Raw genomic sequence first — 22,705 nt, 5'->3', positions numbered from 1 at the left:
CCAAATTTTTGGTTTAGCAGATTGGGCTGCAATAAGTTTCACAGTTTCCCTGATGAAGAAAGTAATGATGTAGTGGTCTGACTAATCACAGGAGAGGATTGAGTCAAGATGGATGGAATTGTTTTTGGAAATTATTAAGTCCAGGATTGTGCCTTTTTTGTGAGTGGGGCTGTTGCAGATTTGGGCGAGGTCAAGCGTGTCGATGAAGTTTTTGAGGCTGTTGACCGTTGGATCATCATTATCATTTCAGTGGAGATTGAAATTGCCTAGAAATATTTGGGTGTTTTGACGTCCGATGGTTGTTGTGATCATTTCCATGAAGTGTTCAATGAAAGTCAGGTTATCACGCGGCGGATGATATATGGTGTGAAGAGAGCAAACTGGCGTACCATTACTGGTGATGTCGATGCACATGTATTCACAAGAGGAGAAGGTGGGGGAAAGGGCTCTAATTACTGATAGGTTGCTCCTATGTATGCAAGCTATTCCTCCCCCGACTTTTTCACTTCTGTCAAGTCTAATGATGTCATAGTTAGGTGGTACCAAATGTCCAGAAGGGGTGAGGAGGATTCAGTAAGCCATGTCTCTGTTAGCACAATCAAATCACGCTCATGAGAGATGATGAAGTCGGCGACATCTACTGCGTGTCTAGCGGGCGATCTACAATTCAGGAGGGCGCATTTGAGAAGGGGTGTCGTGAGAGAAGGGGTGGGATCGGGTGTGAGTGTGATTCTTCTAAGGTTATTATCACTGATTCCTCTATTGTTGTGAGTGGCGGGTCTGTGTGGATTGGAGGTGATAGCCCTAATCGTGTGTGTCATGGCACTAGGGGAGATGGGAGGGGGATTATAGGAGAGTAAAAGGGAGCAAATATCTTTCTCTGAGAATGGGTTAGTGCATCGGATAGGCCGGGAAGGGAGATTAGGGGATGGCATGGAGTTCCATGAGAGGCGATGGTGCTTGGGAAGATGTGCATAGAGGGGTAGCTTGTTCTAGCATTGTACGTCGATCTGACGTTCGTAGGTTGTCTAGCAATCATCTTTTTGACAATGTGGAGTTCGTCTTTGATTTGTAGGAGTTCAGCCAAAATCCTATTGTGACTGATACTTTCCATTGTGTGTGAGGTAGGTCTAAGAAGAGTGGAGGGTGATGTTGCATGGATGGGTGGAGGGGCACTTAGTGTGGGTACTATAGGTGAAATGGATGGTTGTTCTTGGTAAATAGCAGAAGTGGGTGTAGCTGAGAGCGGACAGAGGATAGAAGGGGGGTGTGTTCGGGGTCAGTGCGGAGGAGATCCGATGTGTGTGTCAGTATTCGGTCTGTGTGGTGCAGCTGGGATGTGATTGAGTGTGTTGGTGGTTGAGGCGTAGGTTGTTGGTTGGGAAGTAGGGGTTGATCTGAGGGTTGGTAGATAACGATGTGTTGGGGTGTGTCCTGGGGCGGGTGGGGATGAGGTGGGCGGAGGGTAATGATGGGGATGTGTGTGCCAGTATTCGATCTGTGTGTTGGGGTCGGGGTGTGTATGAGGGTGTTGGTGGGTGGGGTGTAAAGGGTTGGGCGGGAGGTGAGGGATGAGCTGCGCCTCTCACCAGGCTGGGTCACCCCCTTGCTCCTCCTGCCACCTCCTGCTCCTGCCTGCCAGCCTTGACACCTTCTTCTTCCGCCGCAGACGCCCCCCTGGCCCCCCGAGCGACCCAGTCACAGCAGAGCCGCCCGCTCGCCAGTTTCCCGCCGCAGCTCGCCACAGGCCCCGCCCACCACCGGCCCATTGGCCGAGCCGCTCCCGCCGCCCAGCTGACCCGCCCTCCCGTCCCCCTTCTTATGACGCCCCCAGAGCGACGGCGCAGCGGATGAGCGCAGCGGGAGCGCCGACTGAGCGCCGAAGGTGCGCCAAAGGTAAGCCCGTCTGCGCCCGTCCGTGCCTGGACCGCGCCCAGCGCCAGGACCCCTGGCCCCCGCAGACCCCAGCTCACCCACCGGACGTATGACGCCGCCACCCTCAACGCACTCAATGCCTGCCGAATCCCAGGATGCTACCGAGCCACCCCGAGACGCACCCACGGACCCTTCTGCTGCAACTCCTGCAAGTTCACCTGCATCCGGACCTGCACTACTCCAGCACCAACCAAGACCAAGACGAGCAACAGCAGCAGCCACCTGAAATGCATCCTGCTCAACACCCGCTCCGTCCACAGACACGCCGTCGAGCTCTGGAACCTGCTCGACACAACTTCACCAGACGTCGCCTTCCTCACGGAAACCTGGATGAACGCCTCTTCAGCGCCCGACATCGCCATCGCCATCCCAGACGGCTACAAGATCATCCGAAGGGACCGCATCAACCACACCGGAGGAGGCATCGCCATCATCCACAGGAACACCATCCGCATCACGACCAACACCGACGACACCCTCGCACCCGCCGAGCACCTGCACTTCCAGGTCCACATCAACCCCAAGACCACCCTCAGAGGCACCCTCATCTACAGACCCCCGGCACCATCAGCACCACCACTAGCAACAGGTTGCACACAGAAGCTGGAACAAGATCACAGCCGACCAGCTCGCGACCTCCCTGAGCATGAACCCTCCCACCAGCGCAACAAACCCAAACCAGGCGCCCACCAACCTCGCGAAGTAGATCAGCAACTGCGCAGACGACCTCGCCCCTCTGAAGACCCCGCCTAGCAGACCCGGTAGCAAGAAAGCCCCATGGTTCACCGACGAACTCAAGAGCTCCAAGAAGAACTGCCGAGCCCTCGAGAAAACCTGGCGCAGAGACCCAACTCCAGACAACATGACTGCCCTCAAGCTCGCCACCCGAAAGCACCACCAACTCATCCACGCCACCAAGAAAACCGCATTCAAGGAACAACTGGACAACAACGCACACAACAGCAAGGAACTCTTCAACATCGTCAAAGAGCTCTCCAACCCCAACGCCGTAAACAACAACATCACCCCTTCGCAAGACCTCTGCAACTCCCTCGCCTCCTACTTCCACAACAAGATCGCGGACATACACAACAGCTTCAGCACTCAACCGACGCACGCCACGACCGAACCACCGCCCCCCACCACCACCCTCCGCGCCTGGACCCCGATGAGCACCGAAGACACCGTCCGCACGATGAACTCCATCCACTCCGGATCTCCTACCGACCCCTGCCCTCACCACGTCTTCCACAAGGCCGACGCTGTCATCGCACCCCACCTGCGGGACATCATCAACACCTCCTTCGACACCGCTACCTTCCCGGAGAGCTGGAAGCACGCCGAACTCAGCGCCCTACTCAAGAAGCCATCAGCCGACCCCACCGACCTCAAGAACTACCGCCCCATCTTGCTGCTCCCGTTTCCTGCAAAAGTCATTGAGAAGACCGTCAACAAGCAGCTGGCCGCCTTCCTCGAGACGAACGGATCCCTCGACCTCTCGCAGTCTGGCTTCTGGGCCAACCACAGCACCGAGACCGCCCTGATCGCAGCCACCGATGACATTCGAGCTCTGCTCGACAACGGAGAAACAGCGGCCCTCATATTCCTAGACCACTCCGCGGCCTTCGACACTGTCTGCCACCGTACCCTAGTACAGCGCCTCAGCAACGTCGGAGTCCAGGAGAAGGCACTGGAGTGGATCATCTCCTTCCTCGCCGGAAGGACACAGAGAGTCCGCCTCCCCCCGTTCAGATCTGAAGCCACCAAAGTCATCTGCGGCGTTCCTCAAGGCTCCTCGCTCAGTCCAACCCTCCTCAACGTCTACATGAGCCCCCTCACAGACATCACACGCCAGCACAACCTCAACATCATCTCCTACGCCGACGACACCCATCTGATTCTCTCCCTCACCAACGACCCCGCCACCGCCAGAGCCAACCTTCATGAAGGGATGAAAGAGGTAGCCGAATGGATGAAGAACAGCCGCCTGAAACTGAACTCGGACAAGACGGAAGTCCTCATCCTGGGATCCTCACCCTCCGCCTGGGACGACTCCTGGTGGCCCCCCGCCCTAGGCAGCGCACCCAAACCAACAGACCACGCACGCAACCTGGGCTTCATCCTGGACTCCTCCCTCTCCATGACCAGACAAGTCAACGCCGTCTCCTCGTCGTGCTTCAACATCCTGCGCATGCTACGTAAGATCTTCCGGTGGATCCCCACCAAGACCAGGAAGACGGTCACCCAGGCCCTCGTCACCAGCCGTCTGGACTACGGCAACTCCCTCTACGCCGGAACCACCGCCAAACTCCAGAAGAGACTCCAGCGGATCCAGAACGCCTCAGCACGACTCATCCTGGACATCCCCCGTCGCAGCCACATCTCCGGACACCTGAGAGACCTGCACTGGCTCCCGGTCAACAAGAGAATCACCTTCCGACTCCTCACCCACGCACACAAAGCCCTACACAACCAAGGCCCAGGATACCTCAACAGCCGCCTCAACTTCTACGCTACCAAACGCCAGCTTCGATCGACCGGCCACGCCCTCACCGCCGTCCCCCGCATCCGAAGAGCCACCAAAGGGGGACGGTCCTTCTCCTACCTCGTCGCCAAGACATGGAACTCCCTCCCGACCCACCTCCGCCTGACCCAGGACCACCTCGCCTTCAGGATGCAATTCAAGACCTGGCTGTTCGAGCAGTAGCGGACCCCCCTCACCTAGCGCCTTGAGACCCTCTGGGTGAGTAGTGAGCTATATAAATGCTTTGATTGATTGATTGATTGGGTTGGTATGTCGTGGTGGGGTGGGGTGTGTGGGGGGGAGGGTATTCTGGGAGGTAGACGATGGTGGGTGTGATGTAAGAGGGGGGTGGGGATGAAGTGGGCGGGGGGTGGATGGTGGGGATGTGGAGGAGGTGACATATGTGTTGGCCAAAGGGGTGGATTGGGTAGGGGGCGAGTGACGGGTTGAGGCAGGGGAATTGCATACATGATCTTTAATGATGGGGAAGATCTTCTCAAGTAAATTAAGATTGTGATTCGTGGCTTGCATGAGGATTGTGCCATTATTATAGATAGAAATTGTTGCTGTAGCTTGGAAGAACTGTGAAGGTGCGATAGAGATAGCTAACCCATGTGGGGATTTTCTGGAGGAGGAGATCGAAAGTAGTGTAAGGAATGCTTTGCGCCATTGGGCTCTGCGTTTGGTGTGGAAAATGATGTCGGTTGTAATGTGTCCCTTGTGCTGGGAAAAGTAGGGGTCAGCGAAGAGGGTTTCAGGATGCAGTTTCAGGAAGTTCTGTTGGAAGCGTTTAGAGGCTTTTTGTGAGAGGTGTGGAGGGTAAATGATATTGAAAGTATGTGTGCCTAGGGGTTCCATGTTATGTGTAGAGCAAAAGATAGGAGTGTGGGTGCCTAGGGTCGTCGTGGGATAGGTTGTGTGAGTCCGGGACTTAGGTTGTGTGAGTCCGGGACTTAGATGAGGTGATGGTGATCAAATCCACTGAAATAGGTTAATTTGATATTACATAATATAACCATATAAGCATAAAAAGTCTATATCGCCAATATTCGCCTTGCGTTCCAACAGACAGTTGATAGTTCTTAGAGTGCGTCTTTGAGTCCTCTATTAAAGGTTCAGAATTTGAAGCTTAGATAAGTTAAGAGGGTGTGTTCTTTCAACTTATCACCAGAAAGAATAGACACTAGTGGGCTATGATCCGTGCGTAATTTGAAATGTTTTCCCCAAATATATGGACTAAATTTTCTTATGGCCCACCAGCATGCCAGCAATTCTCTTTCAATAACCGCAAAATGTAATTCTGAACTACGCAAAACCCTAGAAGCATAGCCTAAAGTGTGCCCACAACCGTTTATGTTTTGGGTGAGAACAGCACCCAAACCCATGCCACTGGCATCCACGTTGATGGTACACATAACATTTGTGTCAAAAGGTTTGAGTATAATAGGGCTGACTAACTGTTGCTTAACCCACTGAAAAACATTATTGCAATGAGTGTCCCAAAGAAAAGGAACACTTTTCTTGAGCATATTCGAAAGTAGTTGAACTCTGGAACCATAATCTGGTATAAATCGTGAGTAGAACTCACACAGTCCAATAAAAGATTTAAGGCCAACCTTGTCCTTGGGAGCAGGACATTCTACTATGGCTTTTGCAAGGCCTGGCCTTGGTTCAACCCCATGTTCAGAAAGAACATGACCTAGATACTCCACTTTCTGTACTCTGAAAACACATTTTTCTTTCTTCAAAACCACACTAGCATCACGCAAGGCCTCCAACACACAAAACATAGTTTCATCATGTGAGTCGCACGTTTCACCATGGACTAAAACGTTGGCTTGGAAAACGACTACACCTTTAATATTCTTAAGCAAATTAGACATGATTCTCTGGAAAACTGCTGCTGCAGAGGCCAGCCCAATTGGCATGCGGCAGTATTGGAAAGTCCCAATAGGGGAAACAAAATGAGTTAAATGCCTAGAGGATGGATCCAGAACTACCTGGTGATAAACTGATGCCAAATCTAGCTTACTGAACCACTAATAACCATTGATTAGTGAAAGCATGTCAGGAATCTTTGGTAGAGAGTGTGAATCGATCCAAATATTTTTATTAAGACTGCGTAAGCCTATGCAAACGCCACGACCAAAGGAGAAAGCCAAAGCGACGACTCAATAGGTTAAATAATTCATTTCTTACAAAGACCATTGAGCTTTTCTTCTAACTGATCTCTTACACTAAATGGAACATTCCTGAGTCTGTTTTTAACCAGTATATCGTTTTCCTTGACTTTAATAAGATGGGTAAAACCTTTAACCACTTAGATGCTAATGACGAGCTCAGCTCGTAATCAGGCTTACCTGCCGTGTGCTGATGACGAGCTGAGCTCGTCATGTAACACGGTATTTCGAAAAATGCCGCACACAGCGGGAAAAGCAGCCGCATTGATGCGGTTAACCTGTCCAAGACCATCACCAAATACTGTTGAGAAACGTTCTGACAATATATCTATAAAATCATCTGAACGAAGAATAGAGACTTGGTCCTTTGTACCTGGCATAAGTACCATTTTGAATAGTCCTTGGTGGAACCATCCAAGGATATTTAAACCCTTGATGGCTACATATACTTTGGCAAAAAATTATCTTCCCCTAAATTCCAGTGCATCTTCAAAGTATCCTGCCAGTTCAATGGTCCTCCCCTCGTATGATACAGGAGATCTATCTGGAGGTTGTAATGAACGAGAACCCCAAACTTCTTTACATTTTTCTTGTGTTAACATTGGTATTCTTGCACCTGAGTCAACTAGCAAGCATACTCTTTTGGCACCAATCCCTATGTCCACATAAGGGTCCACACACTCAGAAAGTTCATTAGGATCAGTATTCATATCCCCGACCAAACCAACCATGTCCCTTAAATTATCTTGTATTTTGTCAAAATCATCAGGCTTGGATTCCGACACAGAAACATTCGCAACAGAAGATGACGTACTAGTAACATGTTTAACATCTTGAGGAAAAGGAAAACTTCTCCCATTCTGACAAACTTTTGAAAAATGACCTAATGTACCACACGATCTGCAAGTGACATTTTTAGCAGGACACAGGCGTACTGATTTGAAATGAGGGAAGTTACCAAATTTAAAACAAATGTTTGTCTATTTGAAGAACTTGTTTTCATTACGAGTAGAAGAAATATTTTTAGCATCCTTGTTCCTTATAGCATTGACAGAGTCCTCTTTGATGGATGTAAATAAAGATTTCTCATCTAGTTCCTTCACTGAAAACTTGGAAAGTTCAATGCTCTTCGCGATGCGAATAGTCTCTTCCAGTGTGGGGTTACCTAAGGAGAGTAGTTTCTGTTGAAAACTCTTGTCAGTGCACTTACAGATGTATTCATCTCTTATAAGTTGATCTCTAAATCCTTCAAACTGACATTCTGCACTCAAAATACGTAATGCAGAAATAAAATCTTCAACTTTTTCACCAAGTCTCTGTTCCCCTTTAAAAAACGTATGCCTCTCGACAACTAAACTGGGTTGTATGTCAAAACGGAACTCCAATTTTGTTAACAGTCTCTACAAACTCATCAATCTCCTCATCTTCAGCAGCAAGCACTAAAAGGGGTAAATGTTTAAAAATGGATCTCCCCTCAAAACCTAAAACATTTAATAAAAGGCATTTTTTTCTTTTAGCCCCTATGGCACCAATGTAGGTAATAAAGGCATTGTACCATTTTTTCCATGAGATCGGTGGCTCACCCAGTGTTTCAAGAAAAGGTGGAGGTGGAGAAACAGACTGCAAGTTGAATTTACAATGCTGTCACAAATTCGAGAGAAACGTAAAAGCTGTCACAAATCAGAGAGAAACATAAAAATAAATAAATGATCCCTCTTTTTTTTTTTTTAATACAATTTACTACAGCAATGTGTATACTGTGACCCAACAGAAAAATTCGCTTGGTGTGCACATCACCGTTGAAAAGAAAAAGATCAGCATTGATGTACAAGAAGAAAAAAAATACTCCACTCAAAGTATGTAGGGTACACAACTGCACAATATTACTTGCAAGACTTAATGAGTGTTTTAAAACTGTAAACTGTAAATGAAACGGTGTGTATGTCACCAATAACAAGCACGTTGAAGCCTCGAGGTTAAGAGGTGTTCTTATAGATCTGTAAATGGAGCGTTGTGCGTGTCACCAATAACAAGCATGTTGAACAAATGAGACTGGCGCCCCAGCACACTTGTACCTAATGCATGCAGCACTGACTAGATATATTAAGACGCACTGATCCCCCACAAGGGAGCGCACCCTCCGAAAATGAATTGGTTAAAATGGTATACTATATGGGTAGTGGACGTCATTTGATTAAGTGGCTGTACGCTCGTATTAGCACCCATAAAAGAGCACCCCTGCAGGCGCTGAAGACCCTTTGGGAGTTCGCCATGGGAAAAGACCTGTCAGATAAAGAATGGTCTATAATATTGGAGCACCCCAGGAAAGTCCCAAGGAATGCCAAATTCAAATTTATCTAAACAATGGTGTTACATCGCACATACTTAACCGTGTACAGGCTAAATAAGATGTTTCCCCAAACGCAGCACTCGTGTCCGAGATGCCTTCTAGAGGGAGCGGGTTTCATACACATGGTATGGGAATGCCCGAAGATACTGGGATACTGGGATACAGTCCGAAGCATGACTGGGGCAGCCACACACCTTGCTATTAATGACACACTGGGGGATTGCATTTTGGGTCTTCATATTCACGCCTCTACCCACAAGGTACAATACCGATTTATAAACCTTGCACTTACATTGGCTATTCGAAACATCACCATGTGATGAAAATCTCGTAAACCCCCTGAAGTGCGAGCTTGGCATACAGAACTATTGCCCTGGGGTGGTGCAGAGGGTGCGGCGCTGCGTAGAGAAGAAATTAGAGGCCTACGTAAAACCCTGATCTCCCTTGAATGGGAAGTCATGTTAGAGGGGTTGCGATCTCATAACTCGGACTCCGAAGACTAGTATGTGGGAGATATCATGGAAATGTGACCCATCCCATATGTGCGTTACAGACCTTTGTGGTGGTTTACGGTATCACACTTTTGTATGTGCGGACTGTGTACAAATAAAGGCGAGATTGGCCACTGCATTTCCATGTATAGGTGTAATAGGCGGATAGAGACTGAGACCTTAGGGAAGGGGTGCAGTTGGGGAAATGTTAGGGGTTTAGTTGTATGAGATGCCTTGTATTACAGAACTGCAAACACACTACGAAAGAAAGTGTACAATAAGTGATGTGAAGCAGAAATATACTGTTTATATACGTGCTAAGTACTGCTTTAAGATGTAACGCCTTGCATAACTTGATACAAATCAAAGGTGGGGGCATAACTGTATATGTTCAGAACTGTAAAAACTTAATAAAATGTGTTTAAAAAAAAAAAACAAGCACGTTGAACTCTAGATGCTGAGCAGTATGCGTGTCATGGATTACATGTACGTAGGAAATGAAATGAACCGATGTGCGAGTCATCGAAAACAAGCACCTTTTGATTTGGACGACAAGGTGTGTGTGTCACCTATGCACATTAGACCTTCTGGGGCATATTATCAAGGGATTTATCTCTGCTTTTTTGGCTTTAAAAGCCAAGAAAGCGGAGATAAAATTATCTCCCTATTACCTAGCTGTCGCTAACACCAGTTAGCGACAGCTAGTAGGAGATAGCGACCATCTTGGGCCCTGCTTTGCATGTCAGAAAAATGTATCACTAATGACATGCAAAGTGGGCGTGCCAAGATGTCAGCGATTGGAAACAGTCGCTAACATCGCTATCTCCTATTACCAACTTTTGGAGATATTCGCGCTAAGCGCGAATATCTCCAAAAACTAACGCCTGCCCAGGAGCAGTTCTTAGCCATGTTATCCAATGGGAGGTGGATAACATGGCTAAAAGCATTAGCTCAGTAATGCCTGAAAATCACTGATTTTTCAGCGATATTCATGCATTATTGCCGATTTTTACCGCATTTACGATAAACCTTGGTAATACCAAGGTTTATCTGCGATAAAAATCGCTGCAGCTCGGCGATAATTTTTTCTCGCTAACCAAGCATTAGCGATAATTATTGCTATTGCTTGGTAATATGCCCTTCTATCTTTAATTTTTCAACAATCACATTGGCTGGTGTGCGTGTCACTGATGCTGAACTTAAGGCAATGATGATGGGTAACTAAAGATCAAATCAACATTCTAATGGAATGCTTGTTGGCAGAACATCATGGTGCAAGCATTCTAAGCCTGGATGAAGGACACTACAGAGTCTGGATATTTCCAACATCCTTTCTCCTCTATGAGCTCCTCTCCAACCAGGGACCTCTTTTATTCACCTCCGATTGAGGGTCTGCAACTTGAGATGTTACATTTTCAGGTTAAGGGTTGTTTGTTCTAAATTGTGCTTTGCATTCAACAGTCTATATGAAAAGGTACCCTTACGGTTTAGGCTATTACTAGAAGCAATCTGAATCCTGCTCCTGCTGGTCTAGAGGATTTGTTTACTTTGCCACTGGCTTCCAGAATGTGCTCCTGGCTGTTGACTTCCTGGCTTGTGGGCACCTGTCTGCATATTTCAGTTCCATTTGGAACCATTAACATGTTGGTGGGAGTATTCTCATTCCCTCGCTCTTTTACCCTACCACCTCTTTTCATTCTCAGCCCTTCCGTTTTCCCCCTACAATTTTCGTTCTCAGCCAATTTTGCCCCTCCGCCTCTGTTCATTCTTCTTCCCTCTATGTCACCCCACACTCCTTCTCTCTCATTCTCTTATCCGGTGTTCACCCACTCTGTTTTCAATACCCATGCTCCTCCAAGGTCTCTTTCCATTCTTCCTCTCCCCTTTCTCCCTGGAATTAATAAGTAATTTTAGTTCCTGACGCAGAGCACTTACAGAAGGTGTGATCACGCACAATTTCAGAAACACCATCTTTGTGAATTTATTTATCCAAGGAGAAACTTAAAGTGAGGCTCACACTGCGGTTTAGATTTAGCATCTCACATTCAGTTAGTAAGGCTGTATCACTCTCCATCGCCTCCCCTGTCTCCCTCCTGCTCCCTGCCATCGCTTGTCCCATCGCTCTGGAATGTTGCCCAAAGGTAGGTGCAGTTGTGCACTGTGCCCACTCATCGCCTGGCCCTTCTACAGCTTTCAATTCAGATATAATTCAACTTCCGGGCGTAGGGCTGGGGGGCACAGGGAATTTTGTCCGCAGGTAAGGGTATCTTGCATTCAGGGGAGGTTTACTCGAGGTATTAAGCATGTAGGAAATAACCACTTTTGGTATTTTGCATAAAATAAATTTAAAAATATATACAAAAGTGGCAATCTTAGAATGAGATTTTGTTCTAGCTATAAAACCATGGACTGTGCAACTAGAAGAGTTGTCGTTAAATCCCGGCTTGTTACTTGGACCCCATTGTGTGATCCTGGTGAATGAATGTATCTTGGCCTCACTTTCCTTAGTGACCAAAATTGGAAACCCTTAAAAAGGAGTGATTTTGACCGGGTCTTCACAAATGATGTGACATACCACAAATGATGTGACATACCGAAGGCAGGGAGTTATTGCTACGGGTTCTTAAACGGATGCTCTTATCGGCCATAGACAAGTACATTACCAAAAGCCCTGCAAGTATGGGGCGAAAGTCTTACACAGATATGAACGTTGTTATTATACACCCTTACTCTGCACAGATTACACTACCGAGGCCTACGCAACTACGGACAATGCATGGATTATCTGAATTTCGACAAGAATGGCGAGCACATGACACCATGGAAAGGCAGGAGATGTGGCCTCTGTGGTTACATTATTGCTGATCGACCCGGGGGCCCAAGCTCGAGTCCCTGCTCCTCATGCTACAGTAGGTAATACAACTATTCTTCCCTTGGTGTCTCAGTTACCTAATCTGCCAAAATCAGGAAGGGCGAAAACAAGCAAACTACTAGCACAATACCCTCAAACAATACCCTCAAAAAGGTACATTTGTATCTGCACCCAAAAAAAGCGCAGAGGCGACGCGAGATAAATGAAGAATTATGACCAGGAGAGCAGTTACCTCACCTGTGCGTCGGCTGCTCCCTGCTGCTTCAACTGGTTTCTGCGGTGTGCTGCGGTGTTCTGCACGGGGTTTCCGTCCTCAGACCTGAAAAGCTGGTCCACCGTGGTCCTGGGACCTGAAAGAACACCGGGCCCTGCCCACACAGCTCCTATTTCCCTCCACGCCAAAAATGCTCCACCAGGGCGAGCCTAGCCTAGGGCCTCCTCAAAGAACCCGCCCTTCCGATTACAGATGTACCGTGGGAAGCCGGGGAATGCGGAGCAAAGGGTGTGGTACCTCAGTGCACCTAGAGACAAAAACATTCAGGACTCGTGGTGCAGCGCCACACACATGCACATAGATCCGGTTCAGGCGGGAGACAGCCAGGCGATTTTATACCAAAAATGGCTTGTATTTAGCGGTCTTCCGCCTGAAATAGAATCTGCTTCGATAAAAGTCAATGGAGAAAATCTGGGGCATATTATCAAGCCTGTGCGCTAAAATTATCGCCGCTTTATCGGCCGAAAACGGCCGATAAAGCGGCGATAATGGGCTTGATAATATGCTCTGTGGAATTCCAATCGAAGCCCATGTTAGATGTCTTCACATCTAACATGGGCTTCGATTGGAATTCCATAGAGCATATTATCAAGCCCATTATCGCCGCTTTATCGGCCGTTTTCGGCCGATAAAGCGGCGATAATTTTAGCGCACAGGCTTGATAATATGCCCCTCTATTCCCCCGGTTTGTTTGTCAAAATCTCCCACTTTCCTTTTCTAAAACGTTGGCATTTATGGCGCCAGACCAAGGCGGGAGGCCGAGGGGGTGGCCTGGAGTTTTGGGGTGGCAGGGAGACGCCAGTCGGGCTTTCGCCAATTCTCCCTCCTACTCACCAATGTGCTCAACACATGTAGGCTCTAGAGCCGCTCACCACAGGACTTGGGGTTCATTCAGACACTAGTTTGGTTGTCTTTGCCTCTGAGTCGTCTCAATTAAGTTTTTATTGCTCTGGGAACGATACATGGACAATTATGTGATTCTACAAAAAGATTTTCTTATTGTGCAACTGGAGTTATTGAAATATAAAGACTTTGCGTGAAAATGCTAATAATGGCTATCATCCGGAACCCTGAGCAAGACTTACCAGTTCCCCTGGTATCAGCTATACACAAGGGAGGAGTGAACAGAGATGATGGAGGCCCTTGTAGTTCCTGCCTAAGGGATGTGATAAGGAGGGCATTCCTGCCTAAGCGCTGTGATAAGCGGGGGAAGGGCGCGTTGCCCTTTGCCATTGATGACTTTGCCACAGCGCTTGTGAGGCCTAATATAAGGATCTTCAAATCGTCCAGTCATTTCCTCAATTGACCGGGAATGAGGGACTTAGCCATTATTTCTGTTTTTCAGAAGTCGGGACCTTGATGCAATGTGACACTGGAAGATGTGGATGATGGGGCTAATTTCTAGGACATGCTAAAAATAAATAAATAACACTCCTAAAAGTCATGAAATGGGATAAGATCGCCTGACCTTGAATTTCCCATGGGTCTTGGAGAATAATTTCTACACATGATGGCAACTACATTGGCCCCAACTAAAGTTTTCTGCTGTGCGGTGATGCTACCTTGCTGTGTTGGAGGCTGCGCCGAAGGCAGTGTCATTGTTGTGTCCGAATGAGTCATTTCTACTTGAGGTATCAGTGTGCACTTACCTGTTATGAAGTAAAGGTTCTTGTTTACCGCTCTTGTATATACTAACATGGGAGCCACACAATAGCCAATGTTCTCAGGACGGTGCATGGGATTTGCTTGTCTTCCTTGACTGCAGCTCCTGGCACCTAGGCTTTGAAGAGTGCTGGAACTGGATACAGCTCACTCTGGGGGGAGGACAGTCTGAGTCCAAAAAACTTGGAGTAGAGCTGTAGGCTCAAGGGAAGCATCTACAAGGCAAACCTCCGCTCGGCAAACCTCCGCTTGGTGCCATCTCACTCTTCTAGCTTGGTGCTGAAAACTGAGAAAAAGTGTCTTTGTATTAACCTGTGAAGAAGGACCACGAACATTCAGGTGCTAATGCAATAGTCTTGGGAACCAGAGAGAAGAAGCCAATTAAATCCATCAGAACCTGTGGAGAGTGCATAGAATTGTTTTTGGGATATGTCTTGTAATGGCGCAATCGCAGTATACTACCAGGTCATTATACATAGGCACTACGAGGTGACATTCCTTTCTAGCAAGCATTCAGAACAAAATGAAAATAATGGGTTCCATCTCTTTTCAAATCCAATGAAGAACAAGGGGAAACCGCTTCTCCATTGTTTAAAGTGTGTCCCATGGAACCATTGGAATACAGTAGGCTAAAAGGGGGAAACACACTGGAACCTCCAGGCAAGCCCTCCCAAACCTCCAGATATGCTTTAGCTACTTACATTTTTTGCCATGATTTCAAAGGATTTTCTTCTTCATAAAATGCAAAAATGAACAGCCATCTAAATCTGAAGACTCCTTCGAGCTTGAAGACCAGGCCAAAAGGCCCTCTTGGCCCCTCTCTATGGACCCTGATGTAGGAGGTAGTCTGGAAACAAGCATCTCCTACCTGAGTGAGGCCAGCCTTTCGAAGAAGCAGAGAACGTATGGAGGCGAGTGTGAAGTTGAACAGGCAAGATATTGCTCCTCGTAACTGCAGCATGTATACCTGAGATAAGAACACCTTAATCAGTTATAATCGGGGGATAGAAAGGCAACACCCTTTTCCAACTCAGAGCCACCATTACTGTGGTAAATGTGCAGGAGAGACTTGAGATCTACGGCAAGTACCAGTCACGATTTGTCACTTTTTCTTATGCCTGCCTCTTTTCTGGCCCATCCATCTAGAAGGCACTGCAGGGCAGAGTGGAGGCTGTCCACACATGTCCTAATCGCAGAAAGGGAAAGAGGACTGAACTTTTGCCTTCACTAAAACTAAACAGAAAGAGGACCGAGCCAGAAGCTCACCACATGCAAAGAAAGAAGTTTTCTATAGCGGCCATCTTGGGTTGGGAATAGAGTTTATAGCCATCTCAATCTATTCCACTACAGATTCCTAGTAAAACTCCCACCCTGGATATGGGCATTTGTTAAACAACCCTTGCTTGTGTTCCCGCTGTCTTAAGACTTGCCGCACAGCGCAGACCGTCAGGCTGGCCGTGAAGGAGGACTACAAGGCCATCAGGAGGATGCTGTTGCCTCATCTACAGCTGTGCAGCAAGTAGTGCCAGCTGCACCGTTTAGCCTTTTACAGCTGTGCAGCAAGTAGTGCCAGTTGCACCGTTTTGGCCTTTCTACAGCTGCGCATCAAGTAGTGCCAGCTACACCGTTTAGGTCATCAACAGCTGTGCAGCAAGTAGTGCCAGCTGCATTGTTTAAGCCTTTTACAGCTGCGGAGCAAGTAGTGCCAGCTGCACCGTTTAGGCCTTTTACAGCTGCGCAGCAAGTAGTCCCAGCTACACAGCTCAGACCTTTAACAGCTGTGCAGCAAGTAGTGCCAACTGCATCGTTTAGACCACTATATCAGTGGAGTCAGTTCTGATTGAGTTAGGACTCCCGCTGCCTTTACTGCAGCCTTGACATTATGGATTCAGGGCATCTGTGCCCCCTGCTGAGATGACCAGTTGGCCTGGGAGACTGCGAGGTATGCAGGGCGCCAGGCCCTTATACCAGAGGTCTTCAACATTTTCAGGCGTAAGGTCCCCCTCCTGACAAAAATTTCTAAACCCTGTGTGGGTGACAAGAGTACCCAAGTGACTGCACGGTGAGCGATGCAACAGTGTGAGAGTAGGGTAAAAGGAGTGACTGCAGGGTGAGTGAGGTGACCATATGAATTTGGATCCGGCTGTAAGTGCAGAGTGGGGCGAATTAATGCATGGTTAGTGATGGCCTTGTTTGAGTGAGCTACAGATTGAGCAGTGGGGGGGGGGACAGGTGAGTGAAGTGTCACATGAGTGCAGGGTGAGTAGTGTGCTCATGTGACCGCAGTGTGAGGTACAGGGTGAACAACGCAAGCGCATTGTTAGTGCAGAGTGATCACTGTGAGTGCAGGGTGAGCGGGTGAATGTTGTGAGTGCATGGTGATCAGTGTGAGTGCATTGTGATCACTGTGAGTGCAGGGTGAGCAAGTGAATTATGTGAGTGCATTGTGATCAGTGTGAGTGCATTGTGATCAATGTGAGTGCAGGGTGAGCGGGTGAATGTTGTTAGTGCATGGTGATCAGTGTGAGTGCAGGGTGAGTGGGTGATCAGTGGCAGTGCATGGCGATCAGTGGGAGTGCATGGTGATCAGTGGGAGTGCATTGTGATCACTGTGAGTGCAGGGTGAGCGGGTGAATGGTGTGAGTGCATGGTGATCAGTATGAGTGCGTTGTGATCACAGTTAGTACAGGGTGAGCATGTGAATGGTGTGAGTGCAGGGTGAGCAAGTGAATGATGTGAGTGCATTGTGATCAATGTGAGTGCAGAGAAGAGCGGGTGAATGTTGTGAGTGCATGGTGATCAGTGTGAGTGCAGGGTGAGTGGGTGATCAGTGTGAGTGCATCGTGATCCCTTTGAGTGCAGGGTGAGTGGGCGATCGGTGTGAGTGCATGGTGGTCAGTGGGAGTGCATGGTGATCAGTGTGAGTGCAGGGTGAGCGGGTGAATGGTGTGAGTGCATGGTGATCAGTGTGAGTGCATTGTGATTGCTGTGAGTGCATGGTGATTGCTGTGAGTGCATGGTGATCAGTGTGAGTGCATTGTGATCAGTATGAGTGCATTGTGATCAGTGTGAGTGCATTGTGATAGCTGTGAGTGCATTGTGATCACTTTTAGTGCATGGTGATAAGTGTGAGTGCAGGGCGAGCGTGAAAGTGAAGGCGAGAATGAGGAGTGAGTTGTCTGAATGCAGGGTGCATTCCCAAAAACGTGAAGCATAGGGTTTCAGATATAAGTTAAACTATTGCTATAATGGCATTAATCAGGGATTGAGGGTGGAGGAAAAAAATAATGTGCTGATACAGTTCATTATTTTGATGGCCCAGAAATATGCAGTCACCTAAAGCGGTATTTTTAGCACGTATCTGTGAATACTTAGAACAGCAAATATAAATAGAAAGCATTTTTGATTGTGTTCTAGGGCCGCCTCAATGATCCATGACTGATAATTAACTCCTTCGACGCTCATGACGAGCTCAGCTCGTCATGATGTACACCTCCATACACTCATGACGAGCTGAGCTCTTCATGAACAATGGGAATTATCAAAGATCAGCACAGGAGGAAAATGACACTAGCATCGATGGTGTTAAAGAGAACAAAGACAGAAAAGTCCCATAGCTAATTAATACATACTTTTTTATGTATACTTCTTTTTAGTGTCAAGAGCAGGTCTCTGCCTCTTTAAACAACACAAGGCAGGAATTTTTCTTTTGGCTACCCAACTTTATATTTCTTTTCATTAAATGCATTCTCACACTACAGCAGTAAGTGTAAAAATACAAATGTAAGGAATAGGCAGAGTGGGGAGCCAGGGGGTACTGGAACCATTAAAAAAACTAAGCCTAGGTAACCAGTTAACAAAGGCATGTAAATATGCAAATGGTCTTTAAAGACCTGTGAAAAGCTCAGGCGGCTGGAGATAAGACTCCAGACACCCCCACAGCCGAGTTCCCAGCAGCGCGAGCTGCACTGCAGCAGCCCAGGCTGAGAGACACTACAGGGAAGGAAGGGGGCTGAAGCTATGGGCCTGGGCAGAAGTGTGAAGGGAATGCGCGACCCCCTTTCTATCCATCCACGGCCCCCCTGGGGGTCGCGCCCCACAGTTTGAAGACCCCTGCCTTATACAGACATGTAGTGCTTGGAAATGTTTTCCATGTAGTATGAGTTACACACCCTGTTCTGAGTTCCGCTAAAGGTGGTCTTATGATGACGAGGTTGTCCTGCATATTTAGACCTTGTTAGTCAGATTTTGCATATTTAGATCCTGTTAGTCAGATTTTGTTCCACCTCATGCTCTTTGCCCCTAATGTTAGTTATTTTCAGGAGATTAGGGTGCAATAGTAGTCTGTTGAGATTATGGGCGTACAACACGTTTGGTGCCGAATGGGATTCTGTCACAGGCTGATGCTAAGTTCAGTGATCACCAGTGGTCACTGGGTGTTCATTTATAATCTGTTCTACTTTGACCAAATTTGCTTTGTGACGGTTCTGAAAGTGGTCCAGTTGGTCCTATCATTTGTAAACAATTCCATTGTTTATCTAGTGCCAGGTGACATCATGCATACCTAGATGAAGGGCCCATCAAATACTCACCCCACTTCCCAGACAGCACATTCGTTTTGATTTCTTCACCCAACATCTGGAATATGTGCCCCCTTCTTGTCCTTTTACTTCTCATCACCACCGCTTTCCTAGTAACACCCTTCTCATATCCCCCCCACACTCCCCTGTCTCATTTTCCCAACATGGCCACCACTCGAGTTAAGGCTGGTATTAATCGCTACAAAATCATGTATCCTCCCAACCAGACGAAAGCTTCAGTAAAACGATTGAAGCATAACACTATTGAACATTTCCCCGATTCCCTTTTTGTTGAACAATTTTACAATGGTCGTTTTGGGAGGCTCAAAAACGATTTCATCTTCTTCACTCACGGCACCCCCTCTTGGTCCACCTGCTTAAATAATTCCCTTAACGTCACCTCCTCCTCCTCTATCCCTCATGGCAAACAACTAAAAATGTCCCCCTCTGCACGTTTCAACCGCTACCTCACTATCTCACTCTATAACAACGGTACTGTCAAAGTCAAGTCAAAGTCAAAAAGTACTTTATTCGGTTAAAAAGACAATAACCATAAAAGCGACATAGTAAAAGTTCATTTACAGTGAATATTACAGCTGTTTTTTCTCTAAGGAGAAGGAATCACAGTTTCTATTAAAAACAGTTAAGAATCATCCAAACGTATCGATTTTCGCAATTTAAAAACATGTTTAAAAAATCCTGATAAAAATGTAACAATAAAAACAGTGTCCATTTTTTGTAATTCTAAGAATGCAGGCTGGCATCTATTTAGATTCATATCTTTAAGTGCAGGGACAATAAATTTTCTTCGAGGCGCGGTATAAAATTTACAACAAAAAAAAAACATGGATATCTGATTGCAGAGACAATTCATCACATGGGCACATACACAGTTCTTTTGACCAAGAGTTCATTTCCGGGAATGTCACTAACCTAAAAAGTATGTTAAGTCTAAAACGTGTTAAAAGGAATCTCTCATGGTTCGACACGGGGAGGCTTAAATATGGCTGTAGTTTGCCTCCAGTTGAAATCATCTGGTGTGAGCAGAATATCTTTTTCTTTATTTCTTCTGACAGTCTTTTTTCCTTTAGATATTCCATACACATTTTTTTCAGTGTTTTTCTCAATATATCTGTCATTGTCAGTGGATCCTCATAATATTGTAAACAATCAATTTCTGTCAGGAAGGTCTTAACATAGTTTAACCACTTAAAATCACTTACATGTTGGAGTTTTAACACATCCTGAAGTATGGCACGATTTACAACACACTCATTTACAGTCCATACCCTGTGACACAGGAGTATGGGATGTGTTCTAATTATATCAGAGATATATGGCTGCCCCAACTCTACGTGGCATATAATGGTTGCAGTACTTTCGGGGATGGACAAAATGTGCCTCATAAACTTGTTTTCCACTAACTGTATCGATTGTATGTTGGAGTATCCCCACTGTCATGATCCAAGTCAAAGACACCTGTCTCTTGCTCTTTGACCACCTCTTCCCCTTCCTACTCCCCTCCTCTGCGACTGGGTTATCCCCAGACTCTTCATCTAGCTCCACCCACTACTCACTTTCTCCTCCCCTGACCCCCCTACATACCATCAGGGTGCATCCTCGAGAAGCACAGGTAGCCCCTCTTCCCTTCCCTTGTGCCCTCCTCACCTATGCCTCCCCCCTCACAGTTTGCCCCCCCATTCATCACTTCAGCCTTACCTCTAACTAATACGCTCCTCGTCCAATCTGCACCATCCCGGTTCCCCAATCTCTTCACCTCACCCATACTCCTACCTGCCACACCCCTTTTCAGTCCACCTCTCCTCCAACCCTCTCCCCCGGTTAACCTTCCCTACGCTCCCCTTATTCCTCCTCCCCCCCTCTCCTCTACCCCCTCCTCCCTTTGTTATTCACCCCGATTTCTCCACAAACCCATTGCATATCTCTCCTTCCCCCTAATCCTCCAGCTGTGCTGTGCTACCCCCTTTCCCCCCTTGGTAACCCTTTCCATTTCCCTCCCTCGGGCACAGCAGAACCACTTCCTTTCTTCAGCTTCCCATTCTCCCAACCCCCCTCACTCTGCCAGATGCCCGTTTCCTCACAGCCACCTCTTCTCGATGTCAGGACCTCTTCAACCACCTCCCCTCTTTTCCTCCCTAACCCCCTACACTCCCATGTCTCCACACAGGCCTCCCCTCTCCTTTTACTATACCACCCTGATCCGCACCTATCTCCCCCTAAATTTGTCCTTAATTCCTTTCCTTCTTGCAACTCCAACAAAGACAACTCTCCCTTTGCCTATGACTCACCAAATCCCGCTCTTAACCTACACCTTTCCCCACCTTTGAACTCTATACCCCAACTCCCCTCCTATACCCCCACCTCTCCCTGCCTTCCACCACCGTTTCCACCGCCTCCTGTTTCCATCCAGCCACCCAGCCATCCGTGCTCTGCCTTACTCTCTCTGGAAAATAAGCTAGACCCTCTGATCACCTCCATCTCCCAGCTTGTACCTGCCATTTCACTTTTAAGCTCCAAGATTTCCACCTTTCCATATACCTCTACTCCTTTGGAAAACCCTCACCATCCCACGAGATGCACCTCGCCCCCTCACCCCACTATAGCCAAGCTGAACCTGTCATCTACAAACCTCGTCAACTCACACAAGCCTTTGAATGCCTCCCTTCTGCAACCTGCACCTCCCAGTAACCCTACTATCTACTCTATTACGACCCTCTCCTCTGTCAGAACCAAGCATCCACCTAAACCCTCCTGAGCACCCTCGTATAAACACAATATCCCGATCACCCTTCAGAGCCCAAGTGCCCCATCACCAAAACAGTCTTGACAGAGCTGCGCTGTCTGCTCCACAACTGCAGATCTGCAGTAAAACACAAACTTGAAATCTCCGATACCATCATCTTTCACAATATAGACATGCTCTTTCTCACAGAGTGTCAGGATTCACCGAGTAGCTACTGTAGGTCCCGCAAGACAGTTATCTAAATCCCTGTTTCTGCCCCGTTCTACACGAGCTAATGTTTGGTTCCCTTGCTCCTCTGGTAAGCTGAGAAATTCCGGAGGTAATCAGGGTTATTAAACAGAGAATTGATAAGACTGTACATAGGTCCCCTCCCTAAGATGGCCGCGCAATGTTCCGTTTAGAGTATTGGAGAGGTGCTCCCTCTAGTGGGCTTCTGGAAGTCGCGCGCTTCTAACTGCGCACTTCAACGAAGATTCCGTTCGAGAAGCTTTTCCTTGTCGCTGCTCCGCGTCAATTATTCATGATGGGAGAATTGTAGAAATAAATAGCAGGAAGTCAGAGAGTTAATAGTTACAGAGTATTTCAGAGACTATTTGAAGTATAAATTCACGCAGTGCGCTCTCACAGCTCAGAGAGGCATCGCATTCCTGACAGTTTCCGACCGCTATCCATAGAGCGGTAGTAAGTGGTCAGCGAGACGTCACAGCAGTTTCCTGAGAAGTCCTTGCTTCCGAGAAGACTCGACAAATTAGAGAATTGAGCAGAAGAGGTTGCAGAACTCGACAAGTAAGGTGTTATATCTTCACGTCAAGCCTTCAAGTACAAGAACTTATTTGTCCAGCATTCGTATCTTCCCCGGACTTTCCCCCTTGCGTTTTTCCTTTCCTTTCATCCCCTTTTCTTCCTCCCTATTTCCTTTTGCGTGCTACGGAAAGACTTTTGAACAATCACTTGTACAGCTGTCGAGTATAACTACCCTTCACAGAATCCCCGAGACCAAGTCTGGCATAAGGCTTCGCAGGTACAAGTTCAGTCAGAGGGAGAGTGAGAGCGGGAGCGAGTGGGAAGAATTA

At 47.4% G+C, this 22,705-nt stretch overlaps 1 protein-coding gene across 1 annotated transcript in view; it reads right to left on the bottom strand.

The window, feature by feature from the left end:
- Positions 1 to 15,249, bottom strand: part of LOC147702591 (uncharacterized) — a 49,783-nt gene extending 34,534 nt beyond the window's left edge. Inside the window, exons 1-2 of the mRNA XM_086929423.1 lie at positions 15,157 to 15,249; positions 12,590 to 12,775 (exon numbers count right to left, since the gene is read on the bottom strand). Of these exons, the coding sequence (XP_086785549.1) occupies positions 12,590 to 12,775; positions 15,157 to 15,249 (279 nt within the window). The remainder of the gene's footprint in view (positions 1 to 12,589; positions 12,776 to 15,156) is intronic.
- Positions 15,250 to 22,705: the final 7,456 nt, after the last annotated feature.

Source organism: Lissotriton vulgaris, chromosome 7, assembly GCF_964263255.1.
Source record: "Lissotriton vulgaris chromosome 7, aLisVul1.2, whole genome shotgun sequence".
Classification (NCBI taxonomy): domain Eukaryota; kingdom Metazoa; phylum Chordata; class Amphibia; order Caudata; family Salamandridae; genus Lissotriton; species Lissotriton vulgaris.
The sequence above is the reverse complement of the archived record's forward strand: the minus strand, read 5'-3'. Positions and strand labels throughout refer to the sequence as shown.